Here is a 17,144-nt window from a genome sequence, read left to right as displayed (position 1 = left end):
TGGTGAGAAAGCCGCAGGAAGTTGCCACAGAACATCCGGTAACCCTAAGAAGCACACAAGACCTGTGCCTTGGATGCAATATTCGAATTATCCCAGCATGTTCATCTCAGTTCAGTTCAAATTGTCACAGAGAAGCAGGCACGACATGTTAAAGCAGCAGCAAAGCTCATGGCATGAGGCAAGAGCCAAGGGTAAATTCAGGGAGAGTTTCGAAAGGAAAGCGCACACGTGGATTGCCGAGAGAGGAAGGCTTACCTATAGCGTCTCGATAAAGTGATATGCGGTTGCCGTCTGATGAACGTGGATACCGATGTGACCAAATCATCTTGGCTTCAAGAGACACCCCGACCGAACGAATATCTTTCAAAAGATTTCAGCGACGCACAAGGTCAACATCGCGGTCTTCCTCTTTGTGATCGTCTACTTCTTGTTTCCAAATGTCACGAAGAGAGATGAGAGAAGAGAGAGTTTTCGATGAAACTTTGATATGAGAAGATGTTTATGCTATACTATCCTTCCTGCTTTTTCCTCCGTAAAAGCAGTATGTTCGAATTTTATGATGTGAAGTTCCATTAGACTTGAGGCAAGATTGCTCGAATTCGTGTGATTCCGCTCAGATAGCGGAATAATTCAAGCGTAGTGATACTGATGTCGAGTTCAATCATCGATGTCGATGACTAGCCTGACGTGCTCGCCCATGATGATGTCCGGGTCATCTTCAGCAGTGTCCGGGGTGTTTTGGATGATGATTGAGCCACCTTCAACCGTGTCTGAGTCGAGTTCGACAATCTCTCGCTTAACTTGATTGACTCCCAAACCACCTCCAATCAAGTCTGACTCTCCAGCCGGATCAGCTTTAATCTCGTGGTAAAGTACGATCATGTCATCATCGTCTTCGTAAACATCCGAGACATCTGTAATGTCGAAAGGGTTGGTTTTGCTGCCAGGTTTGTTTGGATCAGGAGTGGTCATCGTCCTCGGGCCGGGCGAAGTATCCCCGATCTCAGATGGTAAACGAGAGCTGAGAGTTGTAGGTCGATCGACATTCATGTCGACCTCCTCATCATCGTACCCAAGTCGAGTATTGGTTGTAGTAGTAGGCTTTGGGGGAACGCTTCTCGATCTGGGTTCAAAAAGGGGACTTGGTGAACGGCCATCGTCGTCATCTTGACCAACAGCAACATCCCCATCGTCAGTAGTAGGAAGGTCTTCGATGTCACCAAGATCTTGGTCGAGGCCGAAAGGATCATCTTCATCCTCGGGGATTGAACGCGGTGGGACAAATCTAGGCACCACGGGAAGCTGGAAGTCATTGCCAAAGTCATCCGTATCGGATTCAGATTCGGGCTCGAGCTCACGCTCGGGTTCTGGCTCTTGATTCTGAGCTTGGTTGTTGGCAATATGTAGGCGTATGTTATCGTTTCGGAGAAATAGAAATCCTTCAGGCACGCGTGGGACACCATTGCGGTGAAAAAAGTCTTGGTAGCCGTCTATCACGTTCTGGGATTCATCAGCGAGGTTGCAACCAATGCAAGAACTTTGACATACCTGGATTTTCTGCCAGTTCTGATCGTTGAAAGAGCCTGGCTCCTTGAAGACCTCGAGAAGCTGTCTACAGAATATTGCGCGACTGGGTAACATGGACCAGTAGCTTCTGCTTATACCACCACCTTGGGTAAGTCCACGCTTGAATTGGAAAGACGTGCACCATGCAGTGTTTGGTATTCCACCTCTGGTATCGTCCAGATGACTGCCGTGGCTGGTGTATGCAACACCAGCTCTGATCCCGGTCACGTCGTCCGTCCAAAGCCGCGAAGTGACGATGCAGCCTGGCTCATGTGGGTCTTCTCCTAGTACCAGAAGACAGCTTGAGACCGGGCCTTTCTTCGTGATGAGGTCGACTTCAATGAACATGAGTCCAGATATGGTTTTGTGCTTCGTGACTCTGATTCCGGGCACCCTTCCAGCAAGGATGTTTTGCACATCTCTGATGGACTCGGGCTCAAGCGCCTTCTCGCTCTTGTATACCGATTGAACTTGACCGCTCGGCATGCTTACGGTGCACTATAATTCCGAATCGTTAGATCTTTCGACGGGTACAATTTTCGACTGACCTACCCGCTGCGACCTTGTAGTTTCTTGTTGAAGCTTATATGACGGTGCTAGTTGCAGAAGCAGTTCATGGGGCGTGATGTTTTGGAAGGTAGGTTGAAGTTTAAATAAGAACACCCTTCTTAGAAAGAAGGAATTCTTGGACAGTGAGTCTTCTTGGAAGTGAAGCTAGGATAGTGAGTCTGAAGAAGAGGGGAACAAATCGCAATGTTGCTCTCCAGTGACGAGCAGACTCAGAGAGAAGCGAAGTTGCAGAAGTCTACCAGTGAGATCCAGAGCAGAACACCAGCGGAAGCGTATTCGAGAGAGCCAAAGCCAAGTGCAATAGGCAAAGCGGTGAAAGCACGGGCAGAAACAGCGGGTGATGAGAAGGTTGATAAAGAGTGACGAGGGGAGCTGAGTTTGAGATGTAAAGACTCAAGTGAGAATAAGTCGAAGTGAAATCCACGACCAACCGGAAAGACCACGCTGTGCAAAGAGTGATCAACCAAGCAGTGAAGTGTAGTCAGGAAGGAATCAATTTCCAAAGTGGTAAGCTCGAGTGGCAGAACAGAAACGAGTCAAGCACCTTCCAAGTCGACCTTGGATACTCGATGCTTTCGTTACTTCCAAACACGTATCTCTCCTGTTTCTGTTTACCAACACAACTCATCCGACGTAAAACACATGTGCGGCAGTGGTGAAGCCATACTAACTCGACATGAGGATCATCGTTGTAGCCCATGTCACGCCTAGCCGCTTCGTCTCTGGACGATGTAGAGGGTGCTGAGGTGCAAAGAATGTGTGTAGCGGGTATGTCTGTGTTTTTTTTTTAGTCTGGAGAGTAAACTGCTATTCAAGACCAGTGAACGCGACGGATTTGTCCTTTGAGTGTGGAGCTGAACATTCTCGGTCTATTCTCGCCTATGAGATGGTTGTCAAGGTGCACAACTGTCCAAAGACTGCAAATGCTGGCCATTGAAGGTGAGTTTCTTCCGTTCTCTGACGGGGCACGACTCTTGCCTCTGTTGGGGCAGCCCGCAAGTCTGACTGGGATGTCATCACATGTGTTCAATGTCTCAGAGCCTGTGGTATGAATTTTGATCAAACAATAATTTTGTATCCAACTGAATCATGTTTCAGGAGCCAAGTCTATCGCTAATTGTGGCGCTTCGGCAGATCATCATCGTCCTCGCTCATTAGACCTTCCAGTTCGAACTCTTCTGCATCTCTTATTTGACGGTCGCTTGCATCTGGAATGCGGGCATGACCGTTGGGCATGGCAGAGCCGTTGAGTCTGCTTTCGGGATCGGCCGACTTGGTATCGGTTGGCGAATCGACGTAGTAGGTGTAGAGTCGAAGGAGCATGTTGACGACTGAGGTTTGGTGTTAGGCTGAGCGCATTGTGTTGGACGTGGCAGAACTTACAAAGGAAGAGGAGGAAAGCAATGCTGTAGAGGATCAGGATGTAAGCGACGTGGGTGACACCAGCGTTTGACAAGAGCAACATCTGCTCTTCGGTAGCGCCCATGAACAGGAAGCCACTAGCGTACAGCAAGAAGGGAGGCAGGAATTGGAAGCTGTTGGTGTCCTCGCCATCCTCAGAGATCGAGTTGTTGTCCTTCAAGACGAAACTGATCTCAATGATGCGAGTGATACCTGCGGCCATCAAGGTGTATCCGAAAACGCTGTGTACCATGGTGCTGAGATGCAATTCCTGGGGGTGACCACTCATGGCCCATCCAGTGATGGCGATGACAATGGCAGGGATCAAGTTGCGCTTAGGACGGCCACGGCGGTCGCGACTGAGCCAGACGCCCAAGAGGCCGGCGCACCACCAAATGACACCCATGGCCGTGTGTTGCAGATCATTGCGTACCCAGGCAGTTCCCCATCTGTGTTCGGTGAAAGTATTGACACAACCCCATGCAGCAATGACCACACTGTCGTAGAACTCCTGAGAACGGCCGGTGCGACGCAGCCAGATCTGACCAACGAGAAGGAGGATGGTGTAGATGATTCCGTAGGCGATGAAGGCAGAGCCCATGATGAAGTGAGCTGCACACTGACCGGTATGGTCGCCTTGACAGAAGCCCAAGGCAGTGATTCCGCCAAAGAGCATCTGCACCCATGCAGCCAGCGGGATGATCTTGCCGAGTATACCGTGTGCAGAAACAATCCACTTCCTAATCTTGCCGTTGAAGCCGCGCTCAAGATGGAGCCTGAGGTAGATGCCCATGGCGGCTTGGGCGAAGACCATCATCATCAACCAGGGGGCGTATTGCGCGTGTACGTTCTTGCCGAATTGGCGACCTTTGTGAGCGTGGCCGAGTAGGTAGCCTAGAATGGCGAGCGCCGTAGCGACTATCTGGACAGGAACATGCCATCGGGAGCGGACAATGCCCAATACCATGCCCACAGGGAACAGGATGCCCCATGCGAATATCTGGAGGAGGATATGGATCCATAGTGTCGTATCCTGGTCGAGAGTTAGTCTCCGCTGTTGACACGTTCATTCGAAAGAGCATACCAGGGGGTCTGGCGAGATGGCCTCGCCTTCGGGGATCTTATCTTCGTGATGCTCATGCGCCTGAGCTGTTGATACAAGCAACGCAAGAACGGTGGCGGCCAGCATGCCCTTGCCTAGCGTTCGCGCCGACAGCTGCGTTGAGAAGGCCATCGTGTATTGCAGTTCGAGCAGATAGCAGTCGTGATGGTTGTCGAGTCCGTGTCTCCCGGCTAGATTTTGTACATCCCCTTTGTCCAACAGGTCAGAAACACAAGGTTCACCCGCAGCCCACCTTGATCTAGAAAGATTGCTGACCACGCGTATCCCGCCAAGACCTTTGATTCCCCTGGATCAACCCATCCACTCTTCTGACATATCGCGGAAGTCATCAAACATGCGTAGATTCTATTGCAGGCTGTAGAAATCACTCCAAATCAATTCTACTTCAAGCATCTCCCTGCCTCACTCCTTCCGAGTGTGTTGTGTCTTTATTCTTTCCAGATGGTGATCGGAAGGTGCGGATCATACTTCTTAACCCCGAATCTCCGCTCGGAACTTTCATTCCCGCCAATCCAACCTCACCTCTTTCTTGAACATTTGCTTCCACATCAGCGTAGCATCTTTGTTGCACTCTAAGCATCATAAAAGCTTGACTCGCCAATTGACTGTACTCTATCCTGCTGTAGTCACTTCCAAACATCGGCTGAAGCAATCAAGAAGTCTCCATCTAGTAAGAGCAGCAAACATGGCTGAAGATAACCACCTCTCTTCATCTCCAATTGCGCCATCAAAACTCACCATGTCTTCCAAACCATCATCATCCGGTAAGGATTCCCAGCTTGACGCTCTTCGCGCTCGTCAAGCTGTTCTTGAGTCTACTGTCTCCGATCTTCTATCCCAACGTACTTCCCTTGTCGATGCTCTTTCTCCTCCCAACACCACAGACTCAGAAGATCCAGAGCTGCGCGCCAAAGCCGCAGTAGACTGTGCCAACGCAAAAATCAAGTCCCAGATCAGACAACTTTCACAGTACAACGACATCAAGGACATCGGCACTCAGCTCATGGGCCTTATCGCCGAGAAGCGTGGTTGCCGTATCGCTGAAGTCCAAGAGGATTTCGGTATCAGCGCCGACGACTGAAGAGTAAGTTTGCTACTTTTCAAAAGTTACAGAGTCTTCTACTGCCAGCGAGTATTGACATGGATGATCAGGTTACGAGCTTCCACTCACTCACAAGTTGACCCAGACTGGAGTGGCAGAGCCCCCCGGTCTTGCATAAATTCTACCCAACGAGCACCGACTCTTCATCAGATTCCCCATCAGCGACGAGATCCGGGGCCATATGCGCCGTGATAGCAATACGGAAGAAGTCGAAGATCTATACATCGTCCGACAGAACGCTATCTTGAACGGATCTTGCTGCCGGCATAGCATTCGCTTAAATCAAGTTCGGTTCAAGCTCATTCACCTTTCCCGATTATATCTCTTGGAGGCTCAAGGTTTCGATCCTGATTCTTTCATTGTCGCGCTGCTGTCATTGGCGTGACTATATAAAAGGGTTGTTTCCTCGCTAGAAGAAGTTTTGAAGAGTTTGAAAAATTCTTGTCGTTCCCGCCTGTTCCAAGTTGTTCATGAAGCAATGCAGGATGTGTGTGCAGCATGAACAACTGTCGTGAGAGCGAAACACTTCCGACTCGAACTCTTCTCTTGGCGCTCACTCGTCGTCCTCATGCTATTGTCACGCTGCTATTGTCGCGACTTTTTCTCGGCACCGCTATAAAGTTTGCTGCTTGCTTGACTTCCTCCCTCTCTTCTTCAGCATCACGCATCTCAAGCTTGACACGCGTAAATTTTGCCTTCACACCACAACTATTTCTCTACCTTCTTCTCTTTTGCATACTGCATAAAGATCCACAACTGCATCACCACTGCCAATCTTCGCGCACTTTTCAGAAGTCGCCGCATCCAGCTCATCACGCGCACTTTGCACGTCCAACATTTACAACAAACATCCTCAACCTCTTCATCGCTAAGATGATCGGATTCGACAGCCTTATCAGCATTGTCATGGCTGTTGCCACATTCTTCCGCGACAACTGCCATCCCGCTTCCCTCTTCCCTTCTTGGACTCAGTACCTCCTTCCTGCCCCCACCGAGTCTTTTTCTCAACAGTCATCCCCTGTTGAAGACCTCCCTGTCATTGAGACAATCACTATGGTGGTTACTCAGACTGCCGCTGCGACTGCGTCATCTCTCAACAAAGCTCTCGCTATCATTCCAAAGACTGCACCTTATGCAGCACCAACTTCCTCCGATCTGGCCAGGGAAATGATCTACGCCTTATTTACCTACATCCTTCGCTTCTTCACTCACCCCCTCACCCTCCTTCTCTTCTTCTCTTTCGGATTTGAACTTCTCAAAGTCATTGTCATCTACCGCATCGCCTCTTCCTCTGTCCCGAAGCAACAAGATACAATCAAACTCGAGGCGCAAATCATCGAGAGAGATGGAACAATCGAGAAAATGCGCTCGGCCCACGCCACAACCGTTGCAGAACTCCGCGAAAAGCTCTACACCCAGGAAGAAAAAGCCAGAACTGCCCACTTCGTCCATCGCGTCGAAATGGGCAAAAAGGTACAGGAAATCAAAACTCTCGGCCACAAGCTCGAATGGTCCGGTCACATGGAGATAAAGGCCCGGTACGACAGCGACGACAAGGTTCGTGACCTCGAGAAGAAGATTGATCAACTCCGTCTCGTGGTTGACACCTTGGAAGACAAGCTCGAGGCCGCAGGCGAGCTCATCGATGCCGCCGAACAAGCCGACGACAAGGTCAAGGATGCAGAGGCCAGCGCTTGCGCCGCCGCTCAGGAAGCCCAAGAGGCAAAACAAAAGGTCACGGCCGCCGAAAAGGCCTGCGAGCTCAAGGTCGAGGCCGCCATGAAGGCCAACAAAGAGAAGATTGTCCGTGAGCGCCAGAATGCGCAAGCACACATCGACAAGCTACGCACCGAGATCGAGACACAAAAGAACAACGTCCGCATCGAAGAGTACAAGGTCCAGGAGCTCAAGCGTGAGAACAAGGAGCTGGGTGCAAAGGCAAGGGAGGCTGCCGCTGTCCCCAATCTTCCTTCTTTCGTTGGCAAGACCACAGCTACGGCTGCTGAGGAGACTCGTCGCCGCTTGCAGGCACTCCCTGGTCCGGAGTCGCCTCGCTCGCCCGCCCCTACCCCCGCCATCGTCGCCCCCTCTTCCTCTACTGCCTTCGGGCCCAGAGCTAATCCTATCACCACTCCTGCTGTTCGTCAGACCAAAGGTCCTCGCCCTCGCCCCACCGTCTGGATCGCCGCCGCTCTGCCTAACCCCATCAGACTGGCTCGTCCTCCCCCGCCCCCTATCATGCCGAAAACCAAGAACAGCCGCGGAAAATGATGAAGAGGAGAGGAACCCGCTGTTTTGTTCTGGTGTTTCTTTTTTGTGTGCTGTCTCCTGGGAGCGAGGAGTTTTGGAGCAAAGCAGGGTTTGTCTGCATAGATGAGAATAATACCATGAGAGCATGAGAGAATGATACCAATGAGAATAAAGAGAATGATACAATGAAAACAATACAAACTACCCCTAATTTCTTTGGTCCAATGTGACAATGCACCACAAGTTAACATACAAAAATGCACAGTATTTTCACAATGCAGTAAATGTCCACAGAGAGCGTGAAATCTCGCTGCTCTCACTGGACAAAGTTCTCCAATTGAATAACATGTTGCATTTTGACAGTTGCACATACCACTATGGTTTGTCATCGGAGTGAGCTAAAGGGGTATCTATCAGATATCAAGGGCATGAGTCTCCTGGATTAGCGCTCTCACTGGACCTTTGCTGTATCCTGAATACCTTCTTGCATTTTGACGTGACTTTTTGCAGCAGTGTTGCATGATTGGAATACAGCAATTTCTACTCCTTATCATTCGGTTTTTTCGATGGCTCCCCTGCGCCCAGCAACAGGGTTTTGGTACACGTCAAAAGGCAAGAAGGTTTTTGGAAACAGGTGAACCTCCACTGAGAGATTGATATATACACGCTCTCACTGGACAATCATCTCGACTTGAATTTACTCTTGCATTTTGACGGTTGATGGAATTCTATGGCTGGAGAGGGAAGAGAAACAACCCTCATTCTTCCATGGCCCAATCAATCCCATTGCGGTCTGTTCTCGAGCTCATCATCCGTCCAAGTTTTGGTGTCATGGTTGCAAAGTTGCCACTTTGCAATCTTGGGCACTTTGATAGCTGACGGCCCGAATCGATCCACATCGATGGACCACGCCTCTTTTGAAAACACCCATTCCGTCCATTCTTGCGGCACTGGGAATACACGGTCATCCTCCCGCGGTGCATCCGGATCTGTGTCCTCTGCATCCATGACTTCCCAACTTTGCCCGTCCTCCGGATCGTCATACTCGACATCGTGATCGTTGAATTTCCATACATCCCATTGATGTGTTGTGTAGAAGCCGAAAGGCGCCGAGATGACCTGTAGATGTCCAAATTGTCGATCTATTGGTCGAACAAGACCACCGAAGATATGATTTTCAAAGGCGTGTCCCTGTTCGTTGCATCGATTTCCCTTGACCCAAGGCTCCGAAGGCGCGGAGGCGGACCTATGCGTTTCGTAATAAGCTAAAGAGAACGCGTGTGCAAACTCATGGAGTATAGAAGAGGCTAGTTGAAAGGTTGTGCGGTAGATTGCAGAGTTCAGGGATATTCTTGCTCGACGTTCAGGAGATATTTGGGCCTTTGTCTGAGTATCGACGAATATTCGTCTGTATCTTTCATCGTAGCCGCGGGTCTCTTGATCGGCTGAAAACCAACTGAGGACCTTAATAAAGCAGTAGTTGAGCCTGATCTCAGTTTTACACGTGCCACTATGATAGCAGCTGGTCAGTTCCAAACAAAGCGGTGCACTGAGGCGTGGATGAGTACTTGTTTACACTTACGGCTGAGAAGCAGGAACAAAATATTCGGCTGCGTGTTTGCTCGCTTCTACTGGAATAGTGATTCCATATCGCCTGTCATCGGTTGTTTCGAACCCCCAATTTGTGTAAGACTGCATCTTACAAATTTTATCATACACCACTTGTTGTTCGGCTTCTGACAATGTGTCCGGTATTTCCATAGTCTTGCACTCTTCTGTTCTACCATCTGGGAAGGTGGACAAGCGGGTATACATAAGATCAGATGGAGTAGACAAAGCGTGGAAGTAGTTCAATGTGATTGGATCATCCAAGACAGCTGTTGCCAGTCGTAAAGCTGGCACCATCATGGCGTACACCTGAGGGGTAGTCTTGCCCCACATGTTCGGTCTCAGGACTGGATGAATCTTCAATGTTTCCTCATGGGTTGGGTTCCTGAAATCAGCAAAGGCAAGCCGGCCATAGATTTCTTCGCTCATCCTTGCACCTGTGTGGTTTAGAAACCCGGAGGCTGCCAGGACCTGCATTCCATATTTCTTTAAGAGAACATTGTAGTCTGGAGCATTGCTAGGAGGTCCTAGTCTGCACCCGGTTGAATCATTGGGATCAATTGGCCGCACATCGAAACCAGTCTTGTCGCTCTTCAGGTGCGCGGTCCAATTGGATGAAACCTTTGACCAATGTTGCGGCGGATCAGAAGGAGGTATTTGTGGAGGATCTGGGACGTAGAAGGTGCGTGGAGTTCCAGAAGACATCTCGACGTTGCTCGATTGCCTGATATTGAATTTTGGATTTTCTGCTTAGGACCAAGTCTGTCGCAGCATGGATACTCAAGGTGTCCATCTCAAGAAGGCTGTTCCGGACGCGGACGTTGAAGCACAAAGAAGATGCAACTGCATAGATTCAGAATTTGAACCATATCGCGGAAGCTCATCACAACAAAGGATGATCCGAGGTCGCAAAGCCGAGAGGAACAAAGAAGCTTTCGAAGCAGTCAAACCATGATGATGGCTCGTCGCTTGTTTCCGCTCGTGGCGTTCATTGGTGCGCGTCGAAGGCTTGGTGACTATTATTGTTGATGATAGCCGAAGGAGCTCATGATGTTTGATTAACTGAGTTGTATGATGGTGTGGAAGTTTGCCATGAGGATCGGCTACCTTGTACAGATTTGAAGATCGCTCCTTCTCTACAGATGCGACCCTTACACACCGGAATTCTTGGCGTCGAAACGTGATGGTTCCATAGTTGTAGTGGAAGGAGCAATGCTTTTGCGTCATAGGTGTATCTCGAGCGCTTGAGAATCCTGATGGTAGAGATGTGTTCAATTCATTCAATCTCTTGAGCGAGATCTCGACCTTGACGGCGGACTCCTCCTTCGGTCTGGCAGCTCGCGGCTGTAACTTCTTCTCTTGTCATCGCGATCGCGACTATAGCTTCTCCTTCTTTCGTAGCTCCGACTCCTGCTTCGTTTCTCGTAACGGTCGTAACTCCTGCTCCTGCTTCTCCTCCTGTCGTAACTTCGACTCCTGCTCCTGCTATCATAGCTCCTGCTTCTTGATCTTGCATCACCATTTCTGACTTCCTCGACCTCACCATCACTTCCATCCTTCATGTCTTCATCATCTTTGTCCAATTCATCAATCTCGTCGCCCAGAGCACTGACTCGTGGCTCCAGCACATCGATGTCTTCCAATTGTGTTCGACTCGGCATCTTCCAAAGCGATGTTGCGCAAACACGGTCTTTGGTGAGCAAGTCATCAACGAACTGATCGACATAGCTCAACTGGTAGCCATCTCTTGTCCTCCTCTTCAACTTGCGATAGTCACTCAAATATCCCTCGAGCGTTTCGTAAATATCCTTCGGCTCCCACGTCAAACGAATATAAAAGGCAGCCAGAGCTCTCAGATATTTCCATTCTTCTTGGCGCAAATAGTGCAGTATGATGTCTTTCTCGGGCGTGAGTTGGAGGAGTTTGAAGGCGAGGCAGAGAAAAGGTGTTGGTTTTTGGCCGATGCCGTAGGTACCGCCGATGAAGGATAGCTCGACGGCACGATCGCAGAGGGTGGCTGCATTGAGACCGAAGCATTGTTCTTTCCAGTAATATGAGTCGATGATACGGTCGCGTACCGCTTTTTCGAAAAGAAGGAGGGGGTTTTGGCCGCGGATCAGGGTGCCCGTGTAGCCACGGTCGTCGAGCATGCGCGTCGCATCTGCTTGGTGCGCCATTGTGGGTGATGTGATGTGTGCGGAAAGGTAGAGTTGAGCTGTCGCAAAGATGGAGCTTGCGAATTGAAGATGCGCAAGAGACGAGTGACGAATTATGCTACATTTGCACAGACGGTGCATAAGATATGCAAAGCTTTGTGGTTGCTGGGTCGATGGGAGCTTATCAACAATGATGCATGCGATAACCATCCACCATGGCCGTTACATTCCTCGACGAATATAGCAAGAACGAACTATGGGGAAGTTGCTACTCACAAGCGGGCAGGTGCAAGTCATAGTTTCATCAGCATTCGGTACGGCGGTCCCACTCCCGTCTCGACACCACCCGTCACTAACAAGCTGTTACAGTGGCAGGAATCACCTTCTTCCTCTTCCTCGCAGGCTATACAATTCAGCAACACTCGATCGCAAATCTACAATCTCAATTGAAACCACGCATTCCCATCGCCCCTCTCTCAGACTCAGCACAACAACCACTACCAGGACCTCAACACCCGTCCCGTCTCTTCAATGCAGAACAAAATGCCATCATCGCCGACCACACCGACTCCCAGCAAGAAGCTCCTGTCGTGAAGTGGCAAAAACTTGCACATGTCCAACTAGTGACCAACCATCATGACGTCTGCAACGCCATCATGCTCTTTGGCGACCTCGCCCGTTTGAAGTCTCCAGCAAGGCGCATCCTCCTCTTCCCACAAGCATGGGCAATGGAGAAACAGGCCGCCAAACACGACATGATAGATCCATACATGGACAGCACACGAAGACTCCTCCGTCGCGCTGCTCGCCGCTATAATGTTGAGCTCCGTCCCATCTCATCTTCTGCTGGCCAGGAGGGAGATGCTTTCTCGATAGCCAGTCTCTGGGGCTTGACGGATCTAGAAAGAGTTATGTTATTACAAACACCGGGATTAATAAACGACGCAGAGGTCTTGGATAAAGTTCTGGCATACACAGAGTCTGCACCAATGACACTACTCCAAGAAGATACAAGCTCGAATCTGGAAGCCAGCGATCTCATCCTGGCGACTCCAGCACGAGAAACCCACCGCCTGCTCACCCTCTCCAGCTCCAACATCTCTACAACCTCTTCCCTACTCCATCCTTCCTACCTCCCTCCGACCTCTCTCCTCACCAGTATTGGCTCCCTCCACTCCGCCATCCACCCAAACAAGACCTCTTTCCTCGACACACCCTACATCCTCTTCCGCGACTCTAAACTCCCTGGTCCAGAGTGGGAGGTTGAGTACAAGAGAGTGGTAGAAGCTAGACCGAGGGACAAAGATGCTGATTGGTTGTGGACCAAGATGTACGGCGAGTTTGCTGGCAGGAGATATGAGATTTGTGGTTTGGGCTTGGAGATGTGGCGGGAAGAATAATGACGATGATGATTAAGATGGAATGAGGGCTATGAGGATGATGAGACTATTGAAAATGTCTTTATGAGAACTTGAGCTGTTTGAGATAGTCCCAGCGGTCGGTGGTGGTGTAAATAATTTTGTTGTTACAGGTGTATAGTAGTTTTCCTATGATGAAAAAACACAATGCGCATCTACATGTCTAGTAACGTTTGTCATATATCTCCGATCTAGATGGACATAAGTAACACGTTGTGACCCCTTTCTTGTTCATTTTCTTGCTGATGGGTACGGTACAACAATATTCGTCGTCAAAGGTGTGAGATGACAGCAATACGTGTTTTCCACTTTTGACAAAGTTGAAAGAACTGAACTGAAGCATTAGATTAAAACTAGAATCTATCAAAAACAGCATGATAATTATGAGATAAGAAATAAGAAGAAGAAGAAAATATGTCAGGGACAAAGAAAAAAAAAGAAGAAAGAAAAAAAGGGCGAGGATGAGGAGTGCAAGTGCTCGAACGTGGTCGGAACTCCATCTAGTTTCCACTGCTGTTTAAGCTGCTGCGTACATGTTTACTGTAGCGCCAGTGCTGGCAGTAAATGTGACTCCGCTCTTATACAGACGCAGCTTGTTAGATGACTTGGGTATGAGCTTATGTGTGGACAAAGCGGCGAATTGGGGGAATGAAACACCATTGACTGTAGCCGTGCAGCTCAGTTTTCCATTACCACTGATCGAGCAAGGAAGAGGCGTCCATTGATCGGTATCAGTCTTGGCCGCGCTACTCTTGAAGTAAGCCGCCGTTCTCGAGCTCAATTCCACATAACTGTTGCCGGTGACTTTGCCGGAATAGCACAAGACATTGCCGCTGGAACCTAGGAGAATTGATCCTGTCGAGTTAAGTACGAAGGGGAGCTCTGAAGGACCACCAATGCCAGTCCAGTCATAGTCCACGCCGGTATACTCATTTTGTCCGTCGCTAAACCCCCTGATGGAGTTGCCGTTGAAAGTTCCGCCGCTTACGTATAACCTTGATCCACTGCGAGGGGTTACATAGATCGGTGTAGGGGTCGGGACTGGTGGCAAGGTTGGACCTGCTGGAGTCGAGGATGGTGCAGAAGAACTTACTGATGCCGAGGGTGTAGGACTGCTAATGATGCTTGTAGAAAAGGTTGTCGCCGAGAATGTGCTTGAGCTGATGGAATCAGAGGACGCACTCGAGGCAGTAGATTCAGAAGACGTGCTTGATGAGCTCGCATCGGAGGACGTGCTCGTACTGGTCGCATCGGATGATGTGCTCGTACTGGTCGGTTCAGATGATGTGCTCGTGCTGGTCACCTCAGACGATGTGCTCGAAGCGCTTGTCTCAAGGGAAGTGCTTGATGAACTCGAGTCCGAGGTTGCGGACGAAGAAAATGTCTCCGAAGATGTGCTTGTAGCTGTGTCGCTCCCGCTCGAAGACGAAGCACCGGTCGTGGTCGACCCTGACTCAGTAGTCATCGATCCGGCAGTACTGGTAAGCACATCAGGAGAACTTGAGGCGGCGTTAGCACGTGCCTGGATCGTTGCAAAGGTTGTACCCAGAGCAATAGATCTCTTGTCTTTGTTGATGACACTGTATAGTGTGCAAACAGAGCCATCGAATGCAGTTCCGACACAGGCGCTGTTCTGGGCGCAGGCATTCAGGCAGTCATCAATAACGACAGCAGTTCGCTTCTTCGAAACGGACAGGATGGTGCCTTCGTAGTCGGTATTTACCTCGATACCAAAGGTAGCACCACCCACAGATGGTGTCGAGCCATCTACATAGGGAGAGACATCCGGTGCGCTAGGATTTTTGCAGTCTTTCAACTTCAAGGCAGAGTAAAACATGATGCCGAGGTCAGATCCAGAGAGCCCGGCGAAGCCATCTTCAGATGAGGGATTTACGGTGTTCTTGATATAACAGCTGTTACCGTTCGCGGGGTTAAAGACAAGAGCTGTGCAGTCGTTTGTTGCACTGCACAATTCGATACAAGCGAGGAGATTGCTACCACGAGTGATGAGAATGTCAGCTCCATTGTAATCAATGTTACACTTGATGTTGTAGCTGTTGATGTTGGATGAGACGTCGGTGTAGGTCGAACGGCATGCATTTGACGGGACAGAAGCCGAGCCGGGCCACGAGTAAGGCACGACCGTGCCGCATGTGGGTGTTGCGGCGACGGTAGAACTACTGGTAATGCTGGAACCGACTGATGAACTTGTCGCAGTCACCTGCTCACTAGTGGTCGAAGAGTCGGTGGGTGAAATGATATCCGAAACAGAAGTGCTGGTGCTCGAGACTTCGGAGCTCGAGGACGTAGAGTCAGCAGAGCTGGTAGCGGGATCTGTCACGGTTGGGGAAAAGGTGGCGCTTCCTTGGTCGGAACTGATGGTTGCAGATCCTGACTCGTCAGATGAGCTCGCACTGGTAACCATACTTTCGCCATCTACTGAGCTCGCGCTGCTTGTCGTGGAGCCAATGTCGGAGCTCGAGCTTGTGACGGAAATTTCAGCGCTGGAGCTAGTGCTTGTGGATACTGTGGATGGAGTAGAGCTCGGACGGGACACATCGATCTGTAGCCGGACGTCGCGGTGGCTACCATCATTGCGTCCAGCGTACAACTCGAAGCCCCGAGGACGTCGGATTAGGAAGAAAGTCATGGAGTGTGTGCCATGAGGTACTGCCAGGCGACAAGTCATGATCATGTCAAGTCCAACGCCGCAGTTCGAAATGGTAGCATAACCAGGAGCTCCCCAGTTCTGTTGCGAGACGAGAGGACCACTCTGGGTCCAGTATGGCAGAAATCTGCTGTTAAGCTTGATGGCCTGGAAATGTCCTGCAGAATCTTTGAGGTTGCCGAATTTGTCAATAGTGAGCTTGAAATCATCCCCACCAAGCCCGAATCCAGATACAGAATTTCTTACTTGAAGAGCAGTACCGTCAACTGTCGTACCGGAGCCGGTAGCCAGAATACGGACATTCTGGAATCTTGCTACTGGAGTTTCAGTGGCGATAGCTGATTCTGTTGAGCTCTGAGTTGCTGTGATTTGAGGCTCTTCCGAGCCGGAAGTCGAGGAAGTCAAGGAGGTCGATGCAGAGCTCAGACTGATGGCATCGTCATCAGCAGCAACACTCGCGGTTTCGGTGGTTGACGCAGAGCTGGTACTCTCACTCTGAGTAGCAGAGCTGGTATTGATATCACCGTCTCCAGTGCTAGAGACATTCGTAGATGTGGACGAAGCGGAAGAGCTGGAGTCAGATTGGTAATCGGTTGAAACGGTGGTAGAAGCAGCTGAGCTGGACTGCGTTGCACTGGCCCCAGTTTGATCAGTGTATGAAGGCGCAGGGGTGGATTCTGAGCTAGTTGACGCATCGGAAGTAGTGCTACCGGTTCCCGAGGGTGATGAAGCCATGCTACTCGAGCCAGATATGACACTGCTTTCCGATGAAATGGCGGAGGAGGATTGGACAGCAACACGAGAAGTGGCAATCGCAAAGATCATGGCAGCGTCGGGACTCATACTGCTCTGATCAATGGTACTGAAGTAGTCGCAAGACAAGTTTTCGATGTTGAAAGAAGTGGCAGCACAGGCAGACGAGCCAGCGCAAGTACTCAAGCAAGTGATAAGATCATCGGCGACTCTTCTCTTGGTGAGGCCGGTCAAAGGGGTACCGCTATATTTGACGCCGCGCTGGACCAAGAAGCTGATATCACCAACAATGGTGGAAGTCGCGGAGCTCGTGGCTGCCGAATCTGTAGCTGCTGCAGAGTCTGTACTGGTGACCGAGACATCAATCGTAGAGCTAGCGCCAGTGATTGCAGGTTCGGCCGAGGAGATAAACCTAGAGCTTGACATGGAGATCGCAGAGCTTCCGCTATCAGTCTCCAAAGCAGCGCTGGAACTTGTTGAACCGGGATTTGATGAAAGACTAGAAGCTGTGATACTGGCCTCAGATGTG

The 17,144-nt window shown here is 50.1% G+C and overlaps 8 protein-coding genes across 8 annotated transcripts; 3 read left to right on the top strand and 5 right to left on the bottom strand.

The window, feature by feature from the left end:
- Positions 1 to 657: 657 nt before the first annotated feature.
- On the bottom strand, positions 658 to 2,052 carry M438DRAFT_360945 (uncharacterized protein; the record flags this gene model as incomplete). Its single annotated transcript, XM_029907473.1, has 2 exons — positions 658 to 1,500; positions 1,549 to 2,052. 2 exons carry the CDS (start codon positions 2,050 to 2,052, stop codon positions 658 to 660), a joined length of 1,347 nt encoding a protein of 448 aa, XP_029765637.1.
- Positions 2,053 to 3,249: 1,197 nt separating this feature from the next.
- M438DRAFT_262368 (uncharacterized protein) lies at positions 3,250 to 4,726 on the bottom strand (the record flags this gene model as incomplete). The annotated part of the gene is made up of 3 exons (XM_029899812.1): positions 3,250 to 3,467; positions 3,520 to 4,570; positions 4,622 to 4,726. The coding sequence occupies 3 exons, from the start codon at positions 4,724 to 4,726 to the stop codon at positions 3,250 to 3,252; spliced, it is 1,374 nt and encodes a 457-aa protein (XP_029765636.1).
- Positions 4,727 to 5,206: 480 nt separating this feature from the next.
- On the top strand, positions 5,207 to 6,035 carry M438DRAFT_6674 (uncharacterized protein). Its single transcript, XM_029910239.1, has 2 exons — positions 5,207 to 5,744; positions 5,813 to 6,035. The coding sequence occupies exon 1, from the start codon at positions 5,346 to 5,348 to the stop codon at positions 5,739 to 5,741; it is 396 nt and encodes a 131-aa protein (XP_029765635.1). The 5' UTR covers positions 5,207 to 5,345; the 3' UTR covers positions 5,742 to 5,744; positions 5,813 to 6,035.
- A 600-nt stretch (positions 6,036 to 6,635) lies between these two features.
- On the top strand, positions 6,636 to 8,033 carry M438DRAFT_263130 (uncharacterized protein; the record flags this gene model as incomplete). Its single annotated transcript, XM_029899865.1, has 2 exons — positions 6,636 to 7,433; positions 7,548 to 8,033. 2 exons carry the CDS (start codon positions 6,636 to 6,638, stop codon positions 8,031 to 8,033), a joined length of 1,284 nt encoding a protein of 427 aa, XP_029765634.1.
- Positions 8,034 to 8,599: 566 nt separating this feature from the next.
- M438DRAFT_6668 (uncharacterized protein) lies at positions 8,600 to 10,612 on the bottom strand. The gene is made up of 2 exons (XM_029910236.1): positions 9,595 to 10,612; positions 8,600 to 9,522 (listed from the first exon to the last, which is right to left on the bottom strand). Exons 1-2 carry the CDS (start codon positions 10,323 to 10,325, stop codon positions 8,790 to 8,792), a joined length of 1,464 nt encoding a protein of 487 aa, XP_029765633.1. The 5' UTR covers positions 10,326 to 10,612; the 3' UTR covers positions 8,600 to 8,789.
- A 385-nt stretch (positions 10,613 to 10,997) lies between these two features.
- Positions 10,998 to 11,797, bottom strand: M438DRAFT_330444 (PRP38-domain-containing protein; the record flags this gene model as incomplete). Its single annotated transcript, XM_029903319.1, has 2 exons — positions 10,998 to 11,096; positions 11,150 to 11,797. The coding sequence occupies 2 exons, from the start codon at positions 11,795 to 11,797 to the stop codon at positions 10,998 to 11,000; spliced, it is 747 nt and encodes a 248-aa protein (XP_029765632.1).
- Positions 11,798 to 12,019: 222 nt separating this feature from the next.
- M438DRAFT_286767 (uncharacterized protein) lies at positions 12,020 to 13,358 on the top strand. The gene is made up of 2 exons (XM_029901598.1): positions 12,020 to 12,090; positions 12,146 to 13,358. The coding sequence occupies exons 1-2, from the start codon at positions 12,033 to 12,035 to the stop codon at positions 13,174 to 13,176; spliced, it is 1,089 nt and encodes a 362-aa protein (XP_029765631.1). The 5' UTR covers positions 12,020 to 12,032; the 3' UTR covers positions 13,177 to 13,358.
- Positions 13,359 to 13,610: 252 nt separating this feature from the next.
- On the bottom strand, positions 13,611 to 17,126 carry M438DRAFT_341209 (uncharacterized protein). The gene has a single exon (XM_029904454.1). The coding sequence runs from the start codon at positions 17,039 to 17,041 to the stop codon at positions 13,712 to 13,714; it is 3,330 nt and encodes a 1,109-aa protein (XP_029765630.1). The 5' UTR covers positions 17,042 to 17,126; the 3' UTR covers positions 13,611 to 13,711.
- Positions 17,127 to 17,144: the final 18 nt, after the last annotated feature.

The sequence above is a fragment of the Aureobasidium pullulans genome (genome assembly GCF_000721785.1).
Source record: "Aureobasidium pullulans EXF-150 unplaced genomic scaffold scaffold_1, whole genome shotgun sequence".
NCBI lineage: Eukaryota > Fungi > Ascomycota > Dothideomycetes > Dothideales > Saccotheciaceae > Aureobasidium > Aureobasidium pullulans.
This window is presented reverse-complemented; position numbering and strand designations above follow the sequence as displayed.

What these genes read in the sequence shown, in the direction of transcription:
- M438DRAFT_341209 (XM_029904454.1), bottom strand. Translation starts at nt 17,041, where the DNA reads ATGTCAAGCTCTAGGTTTATCTCCTCGGCCGAACCTGCAATCACTGGC.
- M438DRAFT_6674 (XM_029910239.1), top strand. Translation starts at nt 5,346, where the DNA reads ATGGCTGAAGATAACCACCTCTCTTCATCTCCAATTGCGCCATCAAAA.
- M438DRAFT_286767 (XM_029901598.1), top strand. Translation starts at nt 12,033, where the DNA reads ATGGGGAAGTTGCTACTCACAAGCGGGCAGGTGCAAGTCATAGTTTCA. An exon ending in CATAGTTTCATCAGCATTCG is followed by an intron (nt 12,091 to 12,145) that starts GTACGGCGGTCC and finishes AAGCTGTTACAG; the next exon opens with TGGCAGGAATCACCTTCTTC.
- M438DRAFT_6668 (XM_029910236.1), bottom strand. Translation starts at nt 10,325, where the DNA reads ATGTCTTCTGGAACTCCACGCACCTTCTACGTCCCAGATCCTCCACAA. An exon ending in TTTGTTCCTGCTTCTCAGCC is followed by an intron (nt 9,523 to 9,594) that starts GTAAGTGTAAAC and finishes CTGCTATCATAG; the next exon opens with TGGCACGTGTAAAACTGAGA.